At 38.9% G+C, this 27,101-nt stretch overlaps 1 protein-coding gene across 2 annotated transcripts; it reads left to right on the top strand.

Annotated features, from left to right (window-relative positions):
* Positions 1-505: 505 nt before the first annotated feature.
* LOC124265866 (sialin-like) lies at positions 506-27,101 on the top strand. Of its 2 annotated transcripts, XM_046700718.1 has the most exons (11): positions 506-564; positions 3,660-3,850; positions 9,152-9,385; positions 10,749-10,836; positions 11,033-11,128; positions 11,686-11,813; positions 12,183-12,332; positions 13,623-13,752; positions 14,468-14,618; positions 15,067-15,157; positions 26,333-27,101. In XM_046700718.1, exons 1-11 carry the CDS (start codon positions 513-515, stop codon positions 26,564-26,566), a joined length of 1,545 nt encoding a protein of 514 aa, XP_046556674.1. In that variant the 5' UTR covers positions 506-512; the 3' UTR covers positions 26,567-27,101. The 2 variants fall into 2 exon arrangements, with proteins under 2 accessions (XP_046556674.1, XP_046556675.1); XM_046700719.1 differs by lacking the exons at positions 506-564; positions 3,660-3,850 and adding an exon at positions 5,229-5,282.

The raw sequence follows: 27,101 nt of genomic DNA, 5'->3' as shown, positions 1-27,101 counted from the left end.
AGACACATTATACTGAATCCGAGTCGACCAGTCATTGTTGTACTCATTAATGCCGAGCGCCAGGCAGGGATGGTACAAGTAATTGGTGTCGATATTCTACTATATCGTGTTCATTTAAAACCTAGTGTTGAATTACATGCCTTTCAGTAGTTTTTTGTACCTTACCTCTTTGCAAATTTTCATAAATGGCGGTTTCAGACGGTGCCGGGTTTTTCGCGAACACCGGGTGTCGTCACTGATTTTCAGTGATCCATTCATTATTTCATCGCTGATTTGCCTGTTTCTCCCAATGAAATTTGCGAATAACCGAGACTGGCTATTATCTGTCACATAATTACACGTTGTGTTACACAGCAAATTTTTCTTACGTACCTTCGCCTACAATAACCCACGATCTACGCATGCAAAGATAATGAAAGATCTTGCGTGTTTCTGGAACTAAGAAACAACAACACACTGCCTTGACCTCTGTAAAGGTCAGTTCGCCTAACTGTCTTTTATCTTGCTTCAAAATGGGGACGAATGTGGAGGAAACTATTGAAGAGTCTCGTTTGAGAGAAAATGGTGAGGATTAATTCGCTTTTTTCTTGAAAATTATAATCGAACCTTAAGCCAAACGGAAACGTTATAAAGTCTTTGAAACATGGAGGGATTTTGGATTGTTTACTGTAAATATGTGATAAACAAGTTTACTGGCTGTCTCATAATCAACCTTCACGAGCGTTATTATAGTTAAAACCTCTGAAACAATTAGCTTTCACACTAATTCGGCTTAAACATTCACGATTCGTTTACAAATTTGAATATTCCATACAAGGTTTGTACCTTCAAAATTATACAATGGATATTTAACAGAAACATGTTCTGATTATTGAAAGGGTTTGTCGCTTGTACTATTACTTTATTGCTAGTAGTAGTAGTAGTAGTAGTAGTAGTAGTAGTAGTAGCAGCAGCAGCAGCAGCAGCAGTAGCAGTAGCAGCAGCAGCACCTGTGAAGATCCGGCCTAGAATTCCGGCAACCCATGTTTGTCGTACGAAGCAATTGCAACGAACGATTTCGGGTGGTCATGTTTGCTGACATGATTGACACCTGCAATCGTATCCCAATTGCTGATGATGTTGATCACTGGATTGTCTGGTCCAGACTTGATTATTTACAGTCTACCGCCATGTAGCTAGAATAATGCTGAGTGGGGCAAACAAACAAAATAGCAGCAAGCAGCAGTAGTAGTAGTAGTAGTAGTAGTAGTAGTAGTAGTAGTAGTAGTACTAGTAGTAGTAGTATATGATACGAATGAAGAAAAGAAATCAACATGATGAGACTTCGCAATGAGAATGTGTTGGATAATCGGCGGTTCGATTCCCATTACTCTTTACCGCAACAGGATCCGCTGAACGTTAGCACCAATAATAAATACGCATTGAGAATGATTCTGGGTTTGCCATTAACATCAAGACAAGTCATATTACTGAAATGTTGTAATCGCTGTTACACCAACCTCGCCCATTATAAGGTAAACTGTGCAAAATATTCAATAAACAGGGTGAGTGAATTTGCCTTTACGATGCTTTGTCTGAAACACAAATGATTAGTTGTTTCTTGCTTGGTGTATATGCAAAATGTTTCAAGAGTTGAAAGTCAAGAGTTCAAAATGCTTACTTTTGCACTTATTACCAAAGCGCTCGTCCCAATTCACTCAAGATACCACTCTAAAAGCTGTGGGTGCAACGATTTCTTCTTCTTCTGCTGCTGCTGCTGCTACTACTTCTGTTACTACTACTAATCATGCAGCTACCACTAAACTGCTACTACTGCTAGAACAACAACAACAACTACTACTACTACTACAACTACCGATGCAGTTACTACAATGCTACTACTACCTCCACTGCTACTGCTACTACCAATGCTGTTACTACACTGCTACTACTACCACTACTGCTACTGCATCTACTACCACTCCTCCTCTGTCTACCACCCCAGCAACTCCTACCACGTGTGTAACTGAGGCATACCACGCGTGTAATTCGGTTGCGTATATTTATTGTCAGCCCAGTTGTCGAGATCTACAAACCTATTTTAATGTTTACCTAGTCGCGTATATTGCACGGCCACGGGAATACTGAATGGGTGGGTTAAATTTCAATGATAATTAATGTGGAATACAGTGGAGTGAGTGATTGGGTGGAGTGAGTGAGTTTAGTTTTACGCCGTTTTTAGCAATATTCCACCAATGTCACAGCGGGGGACACCAGAAATGTGCTTCACACAATATACCAATATGGGGAATCGAACCCATGTGTTCGGAGTGACGAGCGAATGTTTTAACCATTAGGCTACCCCACCGCCCATCAAAGGGGAATAAATATAAAGAGGACAAACACATATTTTCCTTCTTGGAACGAGAACAATTCATCACATTAAAGTGAGTGAGTTTGGTTTTACGCAGCTTTGACCAACTTTCAGCAATATTCCACGGCGGGAGACACCAGAAATGGGCTGCACATATTGCATCCATGTGGGGAATGGAACCTGGGTCTTTAGCGTGACTAGCGAATACTTTAACCACAAGGCTACCCCACCGCCCTCGTCACATTATGGGTAAATATTGCTTAAACCCGCATCAACATTGCAGGTATTGGCGACTAGCACGTCACACTTATCCAGTGGAGTAAAAAACTGGTGAAAAAAACGCAGCACTTGATTGGAATGTCTCAAATGCATTTTGGCGGTGACCTTATCGAATGACCTTAATCATTGCCTCATGTCCGTTCATGTTCCATACCCATTTCATTATAAACCTGCAAAGAAAATCTTTTCACGTAAAAGAAATTGCGATCTATCGATAGCCAACATATCGATGCACATGAAAATGAAAAATATCACAATTGTTTTCATTCGGTTTCAGAACAACATAGCTAAATATATTTTAGATGACGATCAAGTAAAACATGCTCTAATCGTCCTCAGGACCGCTCAGTCATCTGTCACACAAATGTACAGTGTCTCTGACTCTCAAGTCGAATAATATCGACTTGCCTTCGGCTCCAAACAGTTCATTTAGCGATACTTGGACAAGGAATCATAAGTATTGATTTAGTTCATGAAAGGACAAGAACTACATAATTTTAGAATAATACGAAACATTTTGTAACAATGAACACTCCCTCGTCCCAAAATTGCGGCTAGCAGATAGCTTTTTGGACTTTTGAACTCTTTGAGAAATGTGTATATTATAAGTTGTTCACTGGTCACGAGGGGGGTTGGGGGCATGGGTGATGTACTTTCTATGGGTTGATGTATCCTCTATGTTTGTTTATGTTACCCTCGCCCTTCGGGCTCAGGGAACATAAACAAACATAGAGGATACATCAACCCATGGGCCCAGAGGGACCAATGAACAACGTATTTATATTACCGAACACCTCAATGTTTATTTTTGAACTGTTTGAAGCACGGGTTCTGGATGATAATAAGGAGTACCGGAGTTAGGCAAGTGCCCAAACACTACTAAAACGAAGTACCAAACGAATTCCCACAGTTCGGCATTTCCAGCGGGTAACATTGAAAATGTACATTTATTGGCCCAGCAATCAGAAAACGACATTTATGTGTGAGGTAAGATATATAAATATAATTTATATGCATTGTGTTGCAGCGCCTTGCTTGTTATCTAAACGATGGCTGCTGGCCTATATCGCCTTCATCTCCTTCATGTTTGTCTACGGCGTCAGGACCGACATCAGCGTCGCCATAGTCTGCATGGTCATTGACAACAAGACAGCATCAACTGCCAACATCTCCGACCCAACGTGCGTTGCCAACGCCAATGCCTCGCAGGGTTATGACGTAAGTGGCATGTTAATTTCTCAGATATATATTTTGTGTCGACACTTCTGCTTGGGTACGAAATAGAGAATACTAAACGATGTCCCGTGTAATACCATATTTATGAAACGAATGAATGGTTTGGTATCTAACGAGCGAAAGCAACACCCAACATTAGCAAAATAATATCGAGCAAAGTACTTCTTTCTTAAGAATTCAACGAGTGTGATGACTCTCAGCTTTCCGCGAGTCAAGCAAGGTCTAATATTATTGTGACAGAGGTTTTAGCATTGTGACGTCATAACTGTAAACCACTTTGACGTCATACGTACGGCATCACGCGACGTTATTAGACAATGTGTAATAACATAGTAAAATTATGAAACAGTGATATCTTCAACGGGTGAGTAATAAAATGGTTTACTGAATGTTGTTTAGAGTAACATTTGAGCTAGTAGATCACAATGGCATTTAGAATGAGTGGGTGGGTATGGTTTCACTATTTTAGCAAAATTCCAACAATATCACGCCGGGGAACACCAGAAATGGGGTCGACAAATTGTACCTATGTGAGGCATCGAACCCGGGTCTTTGGCGTGACGGGCTACCCCACCGCCACGGTATTAAAGAAACAGTCGACTCGGTTGTTAAAGATATGGGCCCACTTGCATAGAACAATCTTAGTTACAATCAATCTTAGGCCCCTACAATCAACTTTACAATCAACATACAATTGCCCGAATCTACTTGCACAAAGCCGTTGCCAGTGGTTGCCAATGAGACATTGTTTAATACGCATCTGTTCGGGGGATTTGGTGTAAAACCCCAAATATATCCCACAAGTATTAATTTTGTAAAGATATGAAAAGGTGACATGACTACGGGAGTGTTGTGGAAAATGCATGACAGGGAAATATGAATAATAAATATTTCGTTCATGTAGTATGTGTTGTTAAATACTTATTCACAGTATGTTAATTATTTAACCCTGTTTCGTTGATGATTATTTTTTCTTATTGTGAAATTCCTTTTACACAAATTTCAAATGCATTAGCAAGTGTATTTTCCTGTTTGATGAATACTTGTATTATATCTAAAATGCATAGATTAAAAACCCTCGTCTTTCGTCCGACTCAATTTTATATTTAAGAATGAGAAAGAAACTTGATTTTGCACGTTATCTAATTGTAGATTATTTTAATTATAAACTAAGACAAATTCAAAGACACGAATGTGACCGGAAAAAAATATATGTGGAGATCTGCGATGTCACAACATTAAATGCATTGGACATGGTAGAGTCTACGGTGACGGCATAACATGCCAAGGGAAACCACTCCCATCTTGCGTAAACACTAAGATTAGCTCCCCTTGAGTTATTGAAAAGGTCACAGCCATTGCTAATCGCATGCAGACACCTTTCGTTACTATCCTTTCCTTGATTATCACAAAGGTATGTTGTTTCACACACTTCTTCCAACACTGAACCGGATGTGAATAATATTTTATGATATCGACTCGATAGTTATGGAGTTCACTACCGCAAATAACAATGTTTCTGACGATAAATCGGTGGTGCATTCTCCGTATGTTGAAGTGTCGAGGCGAATCACACAGTTTTATGCAATATAAAAGCAATCTCCAAACGTAAAGCTGATTATTTGCGTGAAACAGACACAAACTTGAACCCCATTTTGTCACAGACTACAATGATCTTAGCTCCTTACAATTGGTTCGGACCAATTGTAAGTTTCGATTGTAACTTACAATGATCTTATCCTACAATCGCTTTGTGCAAGTGGATGGCGATTGTAGCCGAAGCCTAAGATCGCGATCTTAAGGATTTACAATAATTGTAGCGCTAAGGTCGTTCTGTGCAAGTGGGCCCCGAGCAGCGTCCAACGCAGTCGGGGTAACATGACGATCAAATGAACATTTCGCCTCAAAGAATAGGCTGATCGTGACCGAGGGGCAGTGGGGTAGCCTAGTGGTTAAAGCGTTCGCTTGTCTCGCCAAGGGACCAGGGTGGGTACAATGTGTGAAGCTCATTTCTGACCCTCACCGTGATATTGCTAAAAACGGCGTAAAACTAAACTCAGTCACTAGTGACCGATATTTCCGATGAGTCGACGTGGGTTCAAAGTTATATACAACATACTTATTCAACCGATAAATTTATGTTTTAGAAGACGCTCTAATGCTCTGGAGTATCGACGTGACGTGTCATTTCATTAAGTAATGTATCATACAATTCTGTTGTATTAACGTTTTAATGACGTCATAATGTCATTAGCGCATCATTAACTTAATGAAGGTCCTGTATCATTAGAGCGTCATTAAACTTACTGGAAAAGTGAACATTGCGCCAGAATTTCGTTTGCGCCGCACTGGATCTACCTACAGCTATAAAATTACACAGTCATGACCACTCACACTGGAACAGCCAGTCTGATATAACTTTGGGTTGTCTTCTCGTATATCGCTACAAAGTCACGATGTTTTATTCAGTCTGGGCTGTTGCACTTGTTGGACACATATCACATTGATTTTGCCTCTGTATTTCCCACATTGTAATCTATTCGAACGCGGTGGTAAACCAAGTTTTAGTTATAACAACTGGTTTTATAAGCACTTTAAATATTTTGGCGACCGAATGCCATGTCATGTGGAATGCCGCCAAAAATATACGTTCTGTGTTACCAACTCGTCCCCTGGTCTCTCCTGCCCACAGAGTACAAAACGGTTCTAACGGTCTGTCAGCTTTATGTTCAGGGAGGTTGTTGCAGGTATGGAATGACCCTTCAGGCCTTGCGAACGGGTATGGTGAATTCAAACTAAGTATCGATCAAGACGAATCTGAAATTAAACTCTAGACAAAACCGAAAAACCTCAGCGACATGATTCTACCAACTGCGTTTGCTCAGACCAATGTGCGACCCGTGCCAGGTTTTATTGTCGAACATAGACTAAATTTCAGCAGATGGAAGCACACGATTGTCGATTTTGAAGCAGTTAATGAACGTAGATACATATTTGAAATTGCTCGGTCGGACACCACAGATAAGATTCACGAGTTGCCCCGGCTGGAATCACGTGGCAGTGAATGATGGCCCGACATGATTATCGCAACAGCATATCTGGGCTGTGGTGTGTCAGATTCATATGTGGGTTTGCATAACCATGATAATTTGAAAGCCGTAAGGCATGTATCACTCAGAGATTTCATCCATCATCCAAGCTAGGGGGCGCGGTGGGGTAGCCCAGTGGTTAAAGCGTTAGCTCGTCACGCCGAAGACCCGGGTTCGATTCCCCACATGGGCACAATGTGTTAAGCCCATTTTCTGGTGTCCCCCGCCGTGATATTGCTGGAATATTGCTAAAAGCGGCGTAAAACTAAACTCAGTCAGTCAGTCAGTCCAAGCTAGGGGCCTGCTATATAACCGACTTGAAATCACCCACTCACAATATAACTGTGGTTCATGCGAGCTTACGGGAAATTAGTGATTGTGCTAGTTTGTAGTTGGTTTCAGACCGCATAGCAATATTATTTCCAGCAATATCACGGCAGGAGATACCAGAAATGGGCTTCACACTTAGTACCAATATGGGGAATCGAACCTGCGTCTTTGGCGTGACGATTGAACGTTTTAACCACAATAGGCAACCCCACTGCTCCGTGCGCGTTTGTGTGCGTGGCAGTTGTACCTGTGTGGTCTAATGCTGGTTTTACAAAAGTTCATCCTTTGAGTTACACTGCGACAGTTGCAGCATAGACTTCCCACTGAGATAGAAGACAATGTCTCAGAGCCTACCAGACCTAGTTTCATCATGTTAATGCCTAGCGCTGTGCAGTGTAAGGCCACGTTTAATCTTTTCACTAAGTGTGGATTCGTTAAATCCGACTTCAGGGATTTTAAGATTAAAATCAAATGTTTTTAGTTTAGTTGAAACAAATTTTATTCACAAAGTGAAAAGGATAGGGGACAAGTTCTTAATCCTTATAAAAGCCCTCTCCAATCAAATGTGGGTTAATACCCCCTTATTCGAGAAACCTCACCTAATTGGCCATTCTTCAAGATATATACACCTGTCAAAGATATGCATCATTCTTCCGATATTATCATACATTCCGAACTCTGAATCTTATCTATTAACACAGGGCTGTTAAGGGCGAATCTATTATTAACTTCAAATAATGTTTTTCTGAAAAGTTCGTTAAATATTATTTGTGAAGAAAATACTCAGTGGTGATGGCCTTCCGAGCAGCCTGGCTAGCGTCAAAAGCAGAAAAGTGAAAGATCAAAATGTGCAAACCTATATCGTCCTTGTATTGAATTCATGTTAGAACCATACACTACTGGCGACATTCGTGACCCACCCGTGTTATTCCCATTCGTAATTACTCGTGTCATTCCGGCAAGCCGGATGGCGTCTCGTACCCATCTAAAAGGCAGTTTACGACTAGGCCCTGTCTAAGCGCAAACGGTCACGGAGATGAAAATACCAAGGAAAGATAACTCTTAATTTACAAACATGGCTACTCCAAGAATATCCTATACTATAGCCATATCCCGTGGATAAAACAACTATACAGTCATTCCCTTTGTAAGTAAGTTTCAGTGTTGGAAGTTGCTGATCCTTAAGCTCAAACTTTATGTTTAAATTATGCTTTGCATAGTTAGCGAAGATTCAAAGTTCAACGGTGCCGCCATTTTCATGGTTCGAAATGCGTTTAACTACGCGCGATTTGATAAGTTTGCCACGATTCTTGGCAATAATGGCGTACGACAGGAGTACGATTCTTCTTGTAGGTCACGGAAAGAGGCGAGTAGTTACGAATGTTCCAGAGGGGCACGAATCGCTATTCGGCTTGTCCCGTTATCGGCTTGTACTGATGTCTTGTATTTTCAAGGGTGGTGGGGTAGCCTAGTGGTTAAAGCGTTCGCTCGTCATGCCGAAGACCCGGGTTCGATTCTCCACATGGGAACAATATGTGAAGCCCATTTCTGGTGACCCCCGCCGTGATATTGCTGGAATATTGCTAAAAGCGGAGTAAAACTCACTCACTCACTCATCAGTCTCAATCTCATCCTTTTGGTAATTAACCATGTGGATGTGTGAAGGAATTAGGGACACGTCTCCGTGTGCATTTCCTAAAAACACTGTTTGTGAGCATACAGAATAACCAAAACTACTAAACATCGCCATCAAAGATGATGACAGTTGTTTGTTGATAACTGTAAAGAAAATCTGTTTTGATCAAATAACTCTATTTTCAGTATGCTATACTCACTCTCTCACTCACTCACTTGTATTTTCCAGAGGGCGGAGTTCCATTGGAACAAGGGAGAACAATCCGGCCTTTTGTCAGCTTTCTATTACGGTTATATCTTTGCCCAAATCCCCGCTGGATGGCTTGCCGGAAGGTTTGGGGGCAAATATGTGCTTGGAGTTGGTTGGACCATTGCTGCCATAGCTACCCTGTTGACTCCAGTAGGGGCTAGGGAGAGCATATATATTGTGTACGCACTGAGGGTAATCGTTGGATTCTTTTCGGTAAGATATTTTGTTATAGATATATCTTATAATGGACCTGTAAATCTGATACCTTTAATCGGAATCATGACAGACTGGACCCCGTTAATCTTGACCCTACTTCAAACTGGACATGTTAATGTGGACCCTGTTAGAGAAGACATCTCATTCGGGAATACGTTAGATGCCATTGACCCCGTTACTCTGGATCACAATAGACTCAGTTCCGTTAATCTTTACCTCCTTCAATCTGGACATATTTATGTGGACCTGTTAGAGAAGACATCTCATTCGGCACACGGTACTCGCCACTGACCCCGTTACTCTGGATCACAATAGACTCAATCCCGTTAATCTTTACCTCCTTCAATCTGGACATATTTATGTGGACCCGTAAGAGAAGACATCTCATTCAGCACCCGGTACACGCCACTGACCCTGTTACTCTGGATCACAATAGACTCAATCCCGTTAATCTTTACCTCCTTCAATCTGGACATATTTATGTGGACCCGTAAGAGAAGACATCTCATTCAGCACCCGGTACACGCCACTGACCCTGTTGCTCTGGATCACAATAGACTCAATTCCGTTAATCTTTACCTTGTTCAATCTGGACATGATTATATTGAAGCCTATAGAGAAGACATCTTATTCAGCACCCGGTACACGCCACTGACCCTGTTACTCTGGATCACAATAGACTCAATTCCGTTAATCTTTACCTTGTTCAATCTGGACATGATTATATTGAAGCCTTTCGAGAAGACATCTTATTCGGCACCCGGTACAGGGCCACTGACCCCGTTACTCTGAATCACAATAGACTGAACCGCGCTTTCCTGACCTAACACAGGTCATCAAGCAAATGGAACCCCTAACTGGGAACCCCGTTAATCGAAACCCAATTTGACTAGACCCCGTCACTGTAGGACCTGGAATTTGTTTTATATTAGTCAGGTTCCTTTAACTTTGGACTTAATTTACTCTGACATCTTTAGACTAGAACGCGTTAGGCTGGACCCTGTTAATATTGAGTTCCTTTATCCCGGAACCCGTTCATCAAATTTCCCGGCCGATAATGACAGAGTTGTTTCCAAGGCTGGTATAAAACAAAAATATAACAATCGATAAAGTCTTTGATCGGCATTTAAAAGTCATTGACATAATTAATGGATGTCAATGAGTCCGAGACTTTGCTTATAATAAAGAAGTCAGATTCGTATTATAAAGAAATCGGTGTATCAAGAATATCTCCGAACCGTCGTTTTCCTTTAAATCAATCGATAATCCGAAGACAATTTCATCCGATAACCACGATCCACATCAAACGTAATTTTCTTCTATACTATTTTCAACAGTAGTTCGCGAATAACTGTTTCAGGGCGTGTCTTATCCAGCGATGCAGTCAATGTGGGGAAGATGGGCCCCGCCCATGGAAAGAAGTAAACTCATCTCCCTGACCTTCTCGGGTAAACAGCTTATTTGGCGCATATTATGGTTTACTGCACACAGGCTCTTTTCACGGACACCCGGTGTTGTCCCTGATTTTCAGTGAACGAGTCATGTTATTTGAAGTTTTCACAGATGGATTTCGTTAAATCGATAAAGAACATTCATTCGTCCATTCATTCATTTGTTAGGACATTTTCCAAATTCTATTTTCAGGGTCTTTTGTTGGAAACATTTTGACGTTTGTGATATCTGGTTATCTGTGTGCTGAAGGATTTGACAATGGATGGGGATCTATATTTTACGTGATAGGTAATTATATTACTTTCATACAGGATGAGTGAGTGAGATTAGTTTTAAGCCGCTTTGGGCAATATTCCAACAATATCACGGCTGGGGATAGCAGAAATGGGCTTCACCCATTTTACCCATGTGGGGAATCAAACCTGGGTCTTTGGCGTGATGGGCGAGCGCTTTAACCCCTAGGCTACCCCACCGCCCCCTATATAGAAGTATTACAGACCGAGCAGTCTTAGCCTGAAAGTGTTACCAGGTGAAACTCTCACGCAAAGCAGTAAATATAGCATACACAAGTTACCAATTGCTAATATGTTCAACTCGTATAATCTGTTCACACATTCCCCACCCCCCCCCCCCACGCCGAGAATTGAGACAATAGTCAGAAACACTATTCAAGGGTAAATTAGGGTATAACTTGAAGGGATGCGCACGCACATGAAATTTCAGAGAATACGAATATTATTCTTATTGTTTGGGGATTTAGTTACACCGTTCAAACTATTCAAAGGAAAGGCAGATATACTACCTCAGATCAAACACAACCTGACTCTATATGTATACCTGCGCAGGGGCAGCTAACCTACTGTGGGTGATTGTGTGGTTCATCTTCGTGTCCGACAGTCCATCAGACCACTCCTCCATCACTGACGAAGAGCGCGAGTACATCGTTAAGAGCATTGGCGACACCACAAAACGGGTTTGTTTCTTTGTTTAACACCGCATTCCAGCCAGCGGCCTATAAATAATAGATCAGACGATCCAGTGAACATCAGCATGAGAACCGATCTACGCAATCGGAATACGATGACATGTGTCAACCAAGTCAGCTGGCCTGACCACCTGATCCCGTTAGTCGCCTTTTGCGACAAGCATGGGTTACTAAAGACAAATTCTAACCCAGATCTTCACAGCTATACAAAACCTACACGATGACAATAGCATAATGATTGTTATTTACGTGTTTATTAAATGGAAAGAAAAAGGGAAACTATAACCGAAGTTGTTTTGCACCGTTGCATTGATCTTGACCTGACGGCAACCATTCACACATTGTACTTGACTACAGGTAACATCTACTCCTTGGCGGGAGATAGCAACATCACGACCTCTCTACGTTTGTGTCTTGTCCCACGTCTGTTTCAACTGGTTGTTGTACACCATCATGGCGGAGGTACCCACCTTCCTGAAAAAAGTTCTCCTCTTCGATGTGAAATCGGTAAGAATCATTATATTGCTGGTGATTTGGTGATTACACTTGAGCTCGAACCATGAGGCATTGTGTTGAAGGTAGGAGTACTAAGCTGTCTAATATTAAATAACACCGTTTCACGATGTGCCACCATGGGCTCACTTGCACAAACCGATCTTAGCGCTAAGACTGTCTAAAGTCAATGTTTAAGAATGAGAGCTACGGTCATCATAAGGCTAAGATCACTTTGTGAAAGTAGGACCCATAAGTCAAATACATCCCTGTAGAATTATGTATTTTGCGTATCTATATATTTGTACACCATCAACTGACACTATGAATAAACTGTATGTCTGTCTGCCTGTCTACACGTTTAACGATATTTTGCTATTTATGACCAGTGTCACCATTTGAATTATTTAACGCATTAATAATTGTTTGGTAACCTTTTCTTGGATCTGACCTCGGGCAGAAGTGTAGATGTAGGTGTAAAGTGCAGTCGGTTGTGGTGGGTAATATGTGCTAAAATGCAGTGTGGTGTAAAGTGTAGTCTTCCGAATAACCCAGAATGTAAATCCATTGTGCTATGAATGTGTTAGAAAGTCCACTCACCATTCACGATACACACTGGTGATTTTACTTATGAAGATCCGGGTTAGAATTGATCTTCAGTAACCCATGCTTGTCGTAAGAGGCTACTAACGGGATCGGGTGGTCAGGCTCGCTGACTTGTCATCGTATCCCAACTGCGTAGACCGATGCTCATGCTGTTGATCAATGGATTGTCTGGTCCAGACTCGATTATTTACAGACCGCCGTCATATAGCTGGAATATTGCTGAGTGCGGCATAAAACTAAACTCACTCACACGTGATTTTATCCATTTTATAGGGTAAAAGTGTGGCAACACACATCGTTCGTGACTATATCCAAGGTAAAAGGCTATATATTTTAACCACACATAACGTCAGTTAGTCATCCATTGTGAAGGTCACATCTTGACGCCACAGCGTCAGTTACATTTGTCAAGTTTTTAAGGTCGCATTTGGATCACACACCTTGTCAGTTAATATGTCGACGCTTTAAGGTCACATCTTGGTGAAACATCTGTTATCTGGGCACAACAATACAACACAACGTGTGTTGGCATGTCCGCTGTTAATGTCCCGCGTTGATCACACACAACGGCAAATAATAAAATAGCAGATAAATTGTATAAAGTCGCGTCTTGATATATCCAGTGTTTAATGTCTCAACCTGGTACTCATTATGAGTCTTTGTTTTGTCCACAAATTGTTTTCTTCCTCCTCCAACCAGAACGGCCTGCTGTCGTCTGCTCCCTTCATGGCCATGGCCGTTACGTCACTAGGTGGTGGTCAGGTTGCTGACTTCCTGCGTACACACTATCTGAGCACCAAGGTCACCCGGAGAGGGGCTCAAGCTCTTGGTAAATATTATTACTCAACAAGTCTAGAGAGTATCATGTGAAGGAATGGGTCAATTCCTTCCCACAGGTGTGTCTTCTAACAAGGTCATCGTTATGTTTTAACTGTAAAATTACTTCGTGAACTGGGACAAAGTGACCGCTGATTCATGCCATCCGGTACGGTCAAACACCACCATCTCACATCCCGTCACAATCCATTGATCCTTTCTTGATCACCATGGTTACGTACTTTCGATCTTGGTGGTGGATTCAGATGTATTGGTCAACGATCTCTTCCGAAACCTTTTGCAGTTGCCATGTAAACACTTTCATGAAAGTCTTTTTTTTTCAAAACGAATATGACCACTAAGCCATATGTCAAATTTGGTGTGTATTGGATTGTACAAACTGAATGGTACAGATTTGCTTCCCTTACACATTCCGGGATTCGATGGTCATGGGTGTTTACAGATTCTCCGTGATTGTGTCACTTCTCCTCATAGCACCATCCGTGTTCTTTGATGTTTTTGCCTTGCATCTCCGAGGACTCTGATATTTAAAATTAGGAGATAAAGCAAGGAAAAAACATACCCATTCACTCAGTCACGATACATATCCATATCTAGTGTCCCCCCCACCATGATATTGCTGGAATATTGCTAAAGCAACGTAAAACTAACCTCACTCACTCACTCACAATACATATGTGCTGTAACAGTTACTTTTTGCTTGACAGCCTTCTTTGGCGCCAGTGGGTGCTTGTTAGGGACCGGCTTTGTGACTTGCAGCAACAGGTACGTCGGCGTCATCCTCCTATGTGTCGCCGTCGGCTTCATGGGACTCTGCAACTCTGGTTTCATGGTCAACGTCGTCGACTTCGCCCCCAGGTGTGTCATCCTTTAGTATTTACGATGCTTTTGTGATGTCACATCCAAGTAATAGCGATAAACTCGTCTATCCGATAGCATACAGTTAGCGAACAAATATGGAGTATACAACCAACCAGACCCGCGTTCAATTCCCCATTGGTACAAGTGTGAAGCCCAATTCTTGTGTCCCCTGCCGTAATATTGCTGGAATACTGCTAAAAGCGGCGTAAAACCATAATCAATCACACTGTACATTTGGGCAGTGGGTAACCTAGTGGATAAAGGCGTTCGTTCGTTACGCTGAAGACCCGGGTTCGATTCCCCACATCAGAATGTGTGAAACTTATTTCTGGTAAACTTATTTCTCCCCTGCCGTGATATTGGTTGTATATTGCTAAAAGCGACGTAAAATCATAGCCACTCCTGTACATCTTGATCAAAGTTTGAAATGTTGTATCTCTGCCAGATATGCTGGGGTACTTTTCGGAATATCCAACCTGTTTGCCACAATACCCGGAATGACGGCGCCGCTGGCTGTTGGGGCGTTTACACCAAACGTAAGTAAAATAGGTGTAAGATCGTAACATAGTTGTACAACTTTACTTCTTTATTCAAGATCCATCCTGACTCTGCCCTCTCCTTAAATCTAACCAAATATTCTCGCAACATGTACCAAACATTCTATCACTTACCATTATTTACCACTGAATGGCAACATTAGACGTTTGTAGCGACCAGAACTGGGATAAACAGTCCACAATTTCGTAAAACCCCATTTACTGCAGTACTGCTCCCGGTTAACTCTAAAACTCTAAAACATGATTTAGTTTATGTTTTTGTGGGCAAACACTGAAAATTATCAATTACATATTTCCATATTCCTCTGCAAATATGTAGCTCACATTAAATTTTCTAATATAGTTTCTAATTATTTTTGTACTCGTCAGTTATTCAATCGTTTATATCGTGTGGCAATTCCCACTCAAGCAAACCTGTCATGGTGTACGACGTTTCATTTTCATTAACTGTGTTGTTTTATAATGCCAGCATAATGTAATTTACGTCACGTAATAAATATCATATAATCGGCCATGTTAAATGAAATAGTTCCAACACTACTTTGTGTTCTGAAATAATTCTGATTTTTGTCGTAATTAGCTTTGTAACTGTTTCAGTATTCAGGTGTTCGTGACCCAATTTGCTGCGTTTATACATGATCCTTTACTTTAAATTGGTTGCATAGTTCAGCTGTATTGGGTATGGCTCAAAGCTGAAACTAAACAAATCACATTTGGGACCGTTCATAATTTATGGCTGGGGGTGTGGGGGGTGATAATGATTTTAGGGGTGTCACCCATTTTGTTCTAGGGAGGTAGGGGGGACATCAATTTTGTACACATATACTAGGGGTGGTGTGTGTGTGTGGGTGGGTGAGCAATTTTGTAAGTGACAAAATTTAAAAACGATGCTTAAACATTATGGGTTTAGTGGGGGCCGAGGTGGGCCCATTGATTTTGTACATTACATGCTGCATGGGGGATGTCACTTACTTTGTACATAAATTGTAAGAGGGGTGGGTCATTCACGTTGCACATGCTTCTCCATAAAGATCAGTATCACACCCCATGAATAATGAACTATCCCTTAGATAAAAGTGTTGAAAACAAAATATTGTAATATCATTCAGGCTGAAAGGCAAGGAGGGTATGTGTCGGATATATAACTTCCATCACAGAGAATGAAAGACGGGAAGGGCGTATATCGGATATATAAATAGAAGCAGCCAAACCCTTTCCACGTCCATAAGTAATCTCTACTAAAAGCAGAGTCGATTGTACAATTTTGACTATATCATGAGCATGTATTTGTTTCAGCAGTATTACAGGTGTGCGATGTTGTTGGTAAACAGTCATTGATTGTCATCAAACGACATCACACAGAATGAAAGTCGGGAAGGGTATATTGATATATAACTTATACCTCACAGAATGAAAGCCGGGAAGGGTCTATCGGATATATAACTTACACCATACAGAATAAAAGGTGGGAAGGGTATATTGGATATATAACTTACACCTCACAGAATGCAAGCCAGGAAGGATCTATCAGATATATAACTTACACATACAGAATAAAAGGCGGGAAGGGTATATCGGATATATAACTTACACATCACAGAATGAAAGGCGGGAAGGGTATATATCAGATATATAACTTACACCACACAGAATGAAAGGCAGGAAGGGTATATCGGATATATAACTTACACCTCACAGAATGAAAGGCGGGAAGGGCATATATCGGATATATAACTTACACCACACAGAATGAAAGGCGGGAAGGGTATATCGGATATTAAACTAACCCCCACAGAATGAAAGGCGGGAAGTGTATATCGGACAAAAAAAACTAACCCTCACAGAATGAAAGACGGAAAGGATATATCGGATATACAACTAAGCCACACAGAATGAAAGACGGGAAGGGTATATTGGATATAAAACTAACCCCACAGAATGAAAGGCGGGAAGGGTATATCGGATATATAAGTTACACCTCACAGAATGAAAGGCGGGAAAGGTCTATCGGATATATAACTTACACCATACAAAATAAAAGGCGAGAAGGGTATATCGGATATAAAACTAACCCCCACAGAATGAAAGACGGGAAGGGTATATCGGATAAAAAAACTAAGCCACACAGAAAGAAAGATGAGAAGGGTATATTGGATATAAAACTAACCCACACAGAATGAAAGACGAGGGAGGTTGTACACCGGCTATGTTCTATTCATTCAGACTGAAAGGTGAGGGAGGGTGTGCATAGCATGTTTAATATATTACAAGTCAGTGTGCGAACTAGTTTCCAAATGTTGTTACCCATGCCATGCTACCTATGCCTGAAAGCTACTAGCCCACAAAATAATTCACTAGCCCGAAATTTGAATGTAGAAACTGAGCAAAAGAATTGCAAAAATAGATGAGAATAAGATAATGTCGGCATGGCATGGGTTTATTATAACTTAACAAGTCGGAGAGAGTGAAATATTTACAAAATGACCCCATGACTTGGGTGTGGGATGGGTTGGGGCGGGGAAGAGAATGTTTTCTTTTGTTGTATTGGATATGCTGCATTATGCATGCAGATGCAGGTCACATATATCTTCATAGCTGCTTAAAACATTTATGGTGTTTGACACAACCTACCTACTCTCTCTCTCTCTGTCTGTGTGTGTGTGTCTCTCTCTCTGTCTGTGTGTGTGTGTGTGTGTGGTTATAACTATCTAATTCACTTTTATATTTTATTTGTACCATCAAGTAATTAGTGTCTCGTAGGCCAACTGGCCTGGTTCTCTTTTCAATGCATCATAATATGTCTATACATTTTGTACCACAGCATGTGACACTTTGAGAAAATAATTTCTTCTTCTTGTTCTGGCGAGGTGGGGTAGCCTAGTGGTTAAGGCGCCAAAGACCTGGGTTCGCTGTGATATTGCTGGAATATTGCTGGAATATTGCTAAAAGGCATAAAACCGTACTCACTCACTTGCTCGCTCTTCTTCTTAAGTGCCTTAATCATAAGCGCAAGATGACACACCATTTCACTTTAGACATATATACGTGCTAATATATACGTATTTCTATGACTGAACTCATTAATAGGCATTATTCTACCGTCTATTACTGAACATTCCTATGGTTGATGATTTGCACTGGATATAAGTTGGATATCCCATATACTTCCACATACCTGCTCCTGATCTGCATAACAAATATTTTATTGAAGAATAGCAAGCAGTCCAAACTACTCATTATTACTATTCTTTCACAATTTATAGAGTTCTTGGTGTAAGAGAAACAATTAAAATCACATCCAGGTCCTACACTTTTACCGAATATCTTAAGATATTTATACATGGTTTTGTCCTAATTTCAATATCAGTAACATGTGCCCCTATGCTGCTTCATGTCATACCAAAACATATTTAGCCTTTTGTAGGGTATCTGACAAAAAAAGAATCTTAAATATAGTAAGCAATACATACACAAATGCTGGTCTACTACTGTTTCATTAATTATTATGTGCATTATATACGAAAACATGCCATAGCTTATAGTGGTGTTTCGATTAATTGAAATAATCGAATATTGGTCGCAGTGACTGAACGACCAAGCAATCGATCACATTTTCTCATAATCGAACACAAACGATTTTGGAACTGCTGTTTTAGTCTTTGAAACACTTGACGATGGAACATATCTTCGAAGTTGTCGGGGCCTGCAAACTGGTTTAATTCTTAGAAAAATCACTTCACTAACTGAAAAGTCATGACTGAATATTTCTTGAAGACTCCAGGAAGTTTATGTTCATGATATATTAGTCATTACTTTAAAGTAGCAAGTTGCATCATCTTATACATATCTGCAATAACAACCTGGATAGGAAAATCTGAAAAATGATGCTAACTAATTTTTCGATGATTGTTCGTTGGTAATGAAGCAATCATCAATTGTGAGATTTCAACCAATTCCCAACACTAATAGCTTAAAGGCTATACATTTTCACTGCATTAAGATGGAATAACATTATTTGTCCCACCTGTCCTTGTGCACATGGGTGATCCAATGCTTTGTACTCTTGGCCATGTGACCTCTGATACTGAATAAATTTCTTGTTCTTGTTCTATTTTCATTGTTCTTTAATACATAAGTTTTGAAGAAATCAGCGTTAGAATGGTATGCATTTAAAATATTGTATAGAATGAAATGAATGTTATTTCCACAGAAAACATACAGAATTTTGCTTAATTGTTGTGATTGAGCACACAGTACATGACATTGTTATTCATTTTAACAATGAAATACTTCTCAAAAGTGTTTTTGTTTTTTGAAGCTGCATCATAGGTATGTCATACCATTAGCCATGAGGAAGTTAATGGTCATGATAGTCATGGAATATAAGAAACTTCCTATAACCTATTAAGATTGTTAGATAGGTTAGGAAATGACAAGCGTTACTTGTCATAATTACCTGTCCCATCTTCAGTTATAACTGCACACTTATAACTACATGTATATTATTCATGATTTTTCTTCAATGCTTTGTTCTTCACAAACAAATGATAAAACCCCACATTTATAATATATTTGAATTCATTTTATCAAATTTACCAACCAAAATCACTGGATTGCTGAACATGTCAGTCTATCAAACAAAACTTTTCAAGGTAAGAGCTTACTCCACAGTCCTTTTTAAATTTACTTGTCCAATAGTATACATATTTATCCATATTAATATTTAATACCTTAATGGGTCACACTTTAACTTTTCAACATATTGTATACATGGGTTAAAATCAAGACAACATAATCTGTTTACATGCATTGCAAAAATTAAGAAATTACCTAACCATACACATTCCCATCTGAATTCATTCACAGATTTACAAATTATTTCACAAATATTATTATTTCTCCCACAAAATGTCCTATATGAGATAACCACCTTGCTCAAATAAACCGGAGGTTCTCACACCTTTCATAGAGTCAGTTCCTCCTTGGAATTCTTGTTTCAACAATCTGGTGAGCAGCAGCAGATCTGAACAGACAACTATTCACTAGCAATTAGGGAAGCATCTGGTGACATGTTTATGGCAAGTCTGCACAGTCAGTGCTAACTCAAGCTGGTCTCTATTCACTTGATTCAGCCATTAACACGACAGTTTTAACCAATTCCACTTTCACCAATTCAGTTCAAGCAAGTCTAGAAACAGACAAACACTCATATCCAAAGATGATGGCAATTCAGCTGATCATTGATTATAATCAACCTTTGATATACAAGTATAGTACATAATATCATCTGTCAAATACTGGAATTTGTTTTCTGCAATACATATTACAATGTTTGCAGCAAAAGTGAGAAATACAACCCAGATATGACACTGTATAATTGTATAACTGGACTCATTCGAAAACAATGAAATGTGACTGTTTCTTATAGTACATCTACATAACATAGCATTCATGTGTAAGGAAAGCATCTTCTTTATTGGTGGAGGTAACATGTAAAAGGTGAGCATGTGCTTGGTGTAACAGATATACTTTGGTATACACCAAAAATGTACTGTGTATGGTTGGCGGTATTAACATACTAGTAGGTAACATGTAATATATTCGTCTCACATCTAGCCCTTCAACATATGTTTAAGCCCATGGTGTACAAATTGAAAATAGCAACATTGATGTTATCAGAGACCATTTAATATATTATATGGTCTCTGATGTTATGTAGCAAAACACTCTTAAATAGTTCTATTTCAAGATTATATTAACAAAGTATTAAAGTGATGTTAAAGAATTGCACACATACCCACGATTTTAGTAGCTAATTAAAATCCTATATATACATGAGACACCTAAACCAAACTGATTACCCAATGGGAACTACATTTGTGTTTGCTTTTAATTCTTGCACAGTTACTGTCATGTCAAAAATGAATGTGTATTCCCAATTACCCAATCACAGCTGCTGAAAAATGCCACCAAATTAGGCTGTGAACTGTTTGCACCACTTCCTCCCTCAGATACCAAGACCACCCTCCCTCCTCTACCCATCCCCAGTGTCAGTGTCAGTGTCTAACTGGTAACTAGTTGAGGGTTGTTGGAATTAATTAAGAGTGTAAGAACATTTGACCTCTGGGTTTATAACCAAAGGTTTCAGAATACCTTTATCAGATTGTACAATGTTTCCTTCATGAACAGTTGTCATAGTACAGGCACTGATATAGAAATAACTTCAAAGAAGAAGAAAAAGAAGAATGGCCATCTTCACCTAAATGCTAACACAAATAGTAAGTTAATATTTGATTTAAATTCTACCAAATGTATTACCACTGACTGAACTGTTCTGTAATATCAGCCTGCAATGTTAAAAATACTGTAATTTACCATTTCTTGCAATTTTTCAAATTAATTTTTGTGTTGGATTGTTCCTCACTGCTATGCATTCTTTGTGAAGGAAGTCTTATTGGTATACTTATTATTATAATTGTATGTATCATTGTTGTTATTCATAATTATATATTTGCATGGAATTTCAATGAAATTTGTATGAGAAATTCTGTCAATGAAGTCTATTTATCCTTGGCATTATCCAGTTAAAAAGGACAAAGGTGGGAAATGAAAAACTATTGAAGGTTTGAGATTATCTCTTACGAATGTATACATATTTTCAAAAGGATGACCCCATGTGTTTTCAAGAATTTGATAATAGTATATACATGTAGTAACATGGGGCTTGAAATTTAGTTTTTGACCCTTCAAATGAGGTGCACACTAATAGTGACAGTGGATAGAATACTACCATGATCGCGGCACACTAGTAGTGACTGTGGATAGAATACTACCATGATCGCGTGCACACTAATAGTGACAGTGGATAGAATACTACCATGATCATACACACTAGTAGTGACAGTGGATAGAATACTACCATGATCGTGCACACTTATAGTGACAGTGGATAGAATACTACCATGATCGTGCACACTAATAGTGACAGTGGATAGAATACTACCATGATCGTGCACACTAGTAGTGACAGTGGATAGAATACTACCATGATCGTGCACACTAATAGTGACAGTGGATAGAATACTACCATGATCGTGCACACTAATAGTGACAGTGGATAGAATACTACCATGATCGTGCACACTAGTAGTTACAGTGGATAGAATACTACTATGATCGTGCACCCTTATAGTGACAGTGGATAGAATACTACCATGATCGTGCACACTAATAGTGACAGTGGATAGAATACTATCATGATCGTAACTACATCATATAAAAGGTAATATTGTATGTGACCAAAAGATAACATCTATTCAATATGTTATAAATGTTTCATTGTTCTTTAGCGGCGGGGCACATTGCCATATTAGTGGCAAACACTTGTTAATCACGTGCCTTTGACCAGAAGTGGGATAATGCCTTTAAAACCTACAGTTTATGGAATTTCAAGAAGTTTTCTTGGCTGACGATAGTAAATAGCATTTCAAACCTCCAAGCAAATTATGAATGCACTGGGTCTATAGTTCAAATTTTCAGAGCTTTTTAACTATTATCTTTAATCACATGCCTTTGACCTGAAGTGGGATAATACCTTTAAAACCTACAGTTTATGGAATTTCAAGAAGTTTTCTTGGCTGATGATAATAAATAGCATTTCAAACCTCCAAGCAAATTATGAATGCACTGGGTCTATAATTCTAATTTTCAGAGATTTTTAACTATTATTATTAATCACATGCCTTTGACCAGAAGTGGGATATTGCCTTTAAAACCTACAGTTTATGGAATTTCAAGAAGTTTTCTTGGCTGATGACAGCAAATAACATTTTAAACTTCCAAGCAAATTATGAATATACTAGGGTCTATCATTCAAATGTTCAGAAATTATTAACTATTATTATTAATCGCATGCCTTTGACCTGAAGTGGGATAATGCCTTTAAAACCTACAGTTTAAGGAATTTCAAGAAGTTTTCTTGGCTGACGATAGTAAATAGCATTTCAAACCTCCAAGCAAATTATGAATGCACTGGGTCTATAGTTCAAATTTCAGAGATTTTTAACTATTATTATTAATCGCATGCCTTTGACCTGAAGTGGGATAATGCCTTTAAGACCTACAGTTTAAGGAATTTCAAGAAGCTTTCTGGACCGATGATAGCAAATAACATTTTAAACTTCCAAGTAAATTATGAATATACTGGGGCTATTATTCAAATGTTCAGAGATGTTAACTATTAATATTAATCACGTGCCTTTGACCAGAAGTGGGATAATGCCTTTAAAACCTACAGTTTATGGAATTTGAAGATTTCCTTTGGAGAGATGATATTGAATAGCATTTCAAACCAGTGAGCGTATTATGAATGTACTGGGTCAATAGTTCAAATTTTCAGAGATTTTTAACTATTATTTTCAATCACATGCCCTTGACCAGAAGTGGGATAATGCATTAAAAACCTACAGTTTAAGGAATTTCAAAATGGTATCTGGGCTGATGATATTGAATAACGTTTCAAACCTTTGAGCAAAATATGAATGTACTGGGTCAATAATTTGTATTTTCAGAGACTTTTAACTGTTATCATGAATGACATGTCCTTGGCCCGAAGTGGGATAAAGCCTTTAAAACTTACAGTTTATGGAATTTCAAGATTTCCTCTGAGCTTATGGTGGTAAATAACAATTCCAACTTGTCAGCAAATACTGAATGAAATAATAGTATAGCATTAATAATGAAATAGTAATAATGATACTCACATGTTCTTAACCAAGAGTGGGAATATTCCTTAAAAATCTACACTTGGATGTATTGTATGAAATAGGTTGATTGTTAGTACACTATTAATGTATTAGTGATTTGCATGAAGTAACCTTTAGTATTTTGAGGGAAACAGTGATTGTGCAATGTGTGATTTGTGTCTAAACTGTGTGCTGTCCGTGATGACCTTGAAGGGTGATAGTTATTTGACTCAAGCTGAATGGGTGTGAGTGTGTAAACTGTTAGGTTAATGTTATATCTATCTGGTAAAGTTATTATGGGGTTCTTATTCCATGTGGTGACAATATCTGCTTGAGTAAAGTTGACTAAAAAATTACAATTATGGAATCCAAAGATTCCTCTTGGCTGTTGATAGTATTTAGTCATATGTGAAACTTGTGAAACTTGCAAAACTTGCAGAGTCTCAATGCAACAGGTTTTAGAGATTTTATAACTGTACTACTATTCATATGCCCTTAATTAGATATAGGAAAACAACTTTAAAATCTGATGATAGTAGATCATATTTCAGACATGTAGAAAGTAGACTCTGAAAGCAAATAGGCCATTAATTAGTACAACTTTAAGAGAGTTAACTTGATTTAATCCTGTATGCCTTTGACCAGGAGAGGGATAATGTCTCTAAATCTAATATTAACAGAATAATCTGACATTTAAAAATTGTGGGCTGAATCTTGAACAGGACAATATCTCTTATTTTCAGAGAATCTGTACAATATTAGTATAATACATACAGATTCAACCAGAAGAGGGATAACACCAAAAAATTACTATCAATGGAATCTTCTGATTTCATTTTGGCTGCTCATAGCAAATCACACTTCATATTTAAGAGCACACTGGGCTGATCTACAGTACTAATTTTAAGAGATTTGTTTAATAGTATTACTTATATTCCCTCAAAACCAAAAGTGTTTGAAGTGGAACAAGTTTAAAATCTATATTGTAATGGAATTTATTATTTTCTTTTGGGTTCTTATACTTCATACTTATGGGCAAAATCTGAAAGCAGTGGGGCAATATTGCATGTTTTAATTTCCTTGACTATGTTTATCACACAAATTCCCTAATCCAAAGCTGGCATAAATTGTTTTCATTTGTTTGTTTTTTGTTGTTTGTTACTACACAATATTTTAGCTACAAAAAAGTAAATATGAAGGCATCATTTACCTTGACAGTTTCATCTCAGTAACAGTATGTCATCAAAGAAACTTCAGCTGCTTGGCCTTCTAACACAAGGAGCAGATGACCCTTTCAAGCAAATTGTAAAGGGGGGACAACTCTAACCACTAGTTTGTCCAGCAAATATAATGTCATTGATGACAGAGCATGGAGTTCAAGCTGATAATTTCGATAATTTCTACACCATCATTTTTCTTCAAAGTTATAACTATAGCCTTCTGAGATGGGGCACAAACTCTCCCACTTTTTCATTCTGAAGTAATTATGCCTTGTATGTCTGGTGTCTGTTACAAACAGCTTCCATGTACACCATAATGATGAAAGCTATAAATGATCATTACTGGCAAATCTTATATGATAATAAACATGCTATATTATGTGTGATGGTCTGTTACTGAATACACCCTTCCATTATAAATAATAGATCATCACTCTTTTTACAGTGTCATGAATGTGTACATGAACCTGTATATTTTTCGATACAACTTACTATATTTTTACACATATTAGCATAATTATTAAACTATAAAATCAAAATCCAATACCATTCACATCGTATATTTTCTGGTTCTATTTGTGGGCATACACATAATTAGCTATATTCTAAAATATCATTAGATATTGCAAGAAAGTCATATTTCAAGTTGAGCAGCAACCTGACATCTAAATTCAGCATCCACAACCAGGAACATTAATTGGGCGCTCACTTATGGTGAACTGGTAGAGTAATTAATTGAAAAGCGCATGAAAATGAATTCTATTCCGTTTCAGTTTCACGTTTCTACATTTTTTGCACTGCTATATTTGTGCGCACCCCCTCTTTTGTCCCGAAAGTTTAATAAATGACCCACGAAAACGGGTTAAAATGAAGTGTGCACCCCTCCTTTTGTCAAGAGTGCACACACACACACACACATTCTCAAAAAGCTGTATCCGCCCCTGTTCATGTATTTGCTCTTGCTTAGAAAGGTGTGATGCTATGTGGATGACAACTTCTTCATCATATCATGTTGCGGTGTTTCGATATAGGTTCTTATACCATTTTTAATCAAGCTTGACAACGGTATAAGAAACATAATATGACAACTTCATCATTGTATAATACAAAAGTTGTCATCCATAAATTATCATACCTTTCTTATTATTCATCAACTTCTGAAACGTCAATCATTTACTCTTCCATTGCAGGACACACAGGAGGAATGGCAGACGGTGTTTTACATCTGTACAGGATTCGGTCTTGTCGGGGCCCTCGTTTTCACTTTTTTCTCTGAGTTCGAAGTTCAACCGTGGGCACGTGAGAACGTTGAACTTGACCTTCACGACATGGGTATGGACGACAATCCAAAGAAAATGAAAAACGGTGATGCGACAAAGTCTGGAGTTCAAAACGAAGGATTTGTGGAGAATGGAACGACATAATCGCCTTAAATGATAGCAAAAACATTATTTCCAATGAAACCCTGACAATCCGGTCGGTAACGTTTCCTGTTTATTTGACCCCGTTAACATTGCTGGGTATTTATAATCCAGTTACCTAAATATACAAGTTCCGGATTGTCGAGGTTTCATTGTGCTGTATTTCGATGACATACCTGAAGAACTACAGTGAACTTGTTTGTAACGAACACGCTTATTACGAAGTAACGGATATAACGAACTGATCTTTGTCCCGGCCCCTTGCCGTGTCGAAATACGTATAACGAACTACTGTTATAATACACTTAAATTAGTGGTCCGTTTGAGATCGTTATGACGTTACTTTACTGTATGACAAAAGTGGCCGTGACGACCGTGTTCCCCCGACCAAGCGCACACGTTGTAGATGTTTTGAAAGTTTAATGAATTAATCGCTCTGTAATACATCTGGCGATTGGCTGAGATTTTGCAACGGTCCGTAATCGTTACAACACGCCTTTATGGGCAAAGATGTCGCCGCATTAAATTTTTGAAAATA

The sequence above is a fragment of the Haliotis rubra genome, unplaced genomic scaffold, assembly GCF_003918875.1.
Source record: "Haliotis rubra isolate DU_JTF1 unplaced genomic scaffold, ASM391887v1 Scf122, whole genome shotgun sequence".
Lineage (NCBI taxonomy): Eukaryota > Metazoa > Mollusca > Gastropoda > Lepetellida > Haliotidae > Haliotis > Haliotis rubra.
Note: the sequence above shows the minus strand (reverse complement) of the source record. Positions and strands in the feature narration are given on the sequence as shown.

Bases quoted from the DNA above. Each gene is read 5' to 3' on its own strand.
- LOC124265866 (XM_046700718.1), top strand. From the start codon at position 513: ATGGGGACGAATGTGGAGGAAACTATTGAAGAGTCTCGTTTGAGAGAA. The intron at 14,619-15,066 runs GTGTGTCATCCT...TATCTCTGCCAG, and splicing joins GTCGTCGACTTCGCCCCCAG to ATATGCTGGGGTACTTTTCG. The intron at 15,158-26,332 runs GTAAGTAAAATA...CTTCCATTGCAG, and splicing joins TTGGGGCGTTTACACCAAAC to GACACACAGGAGGAATGGCA.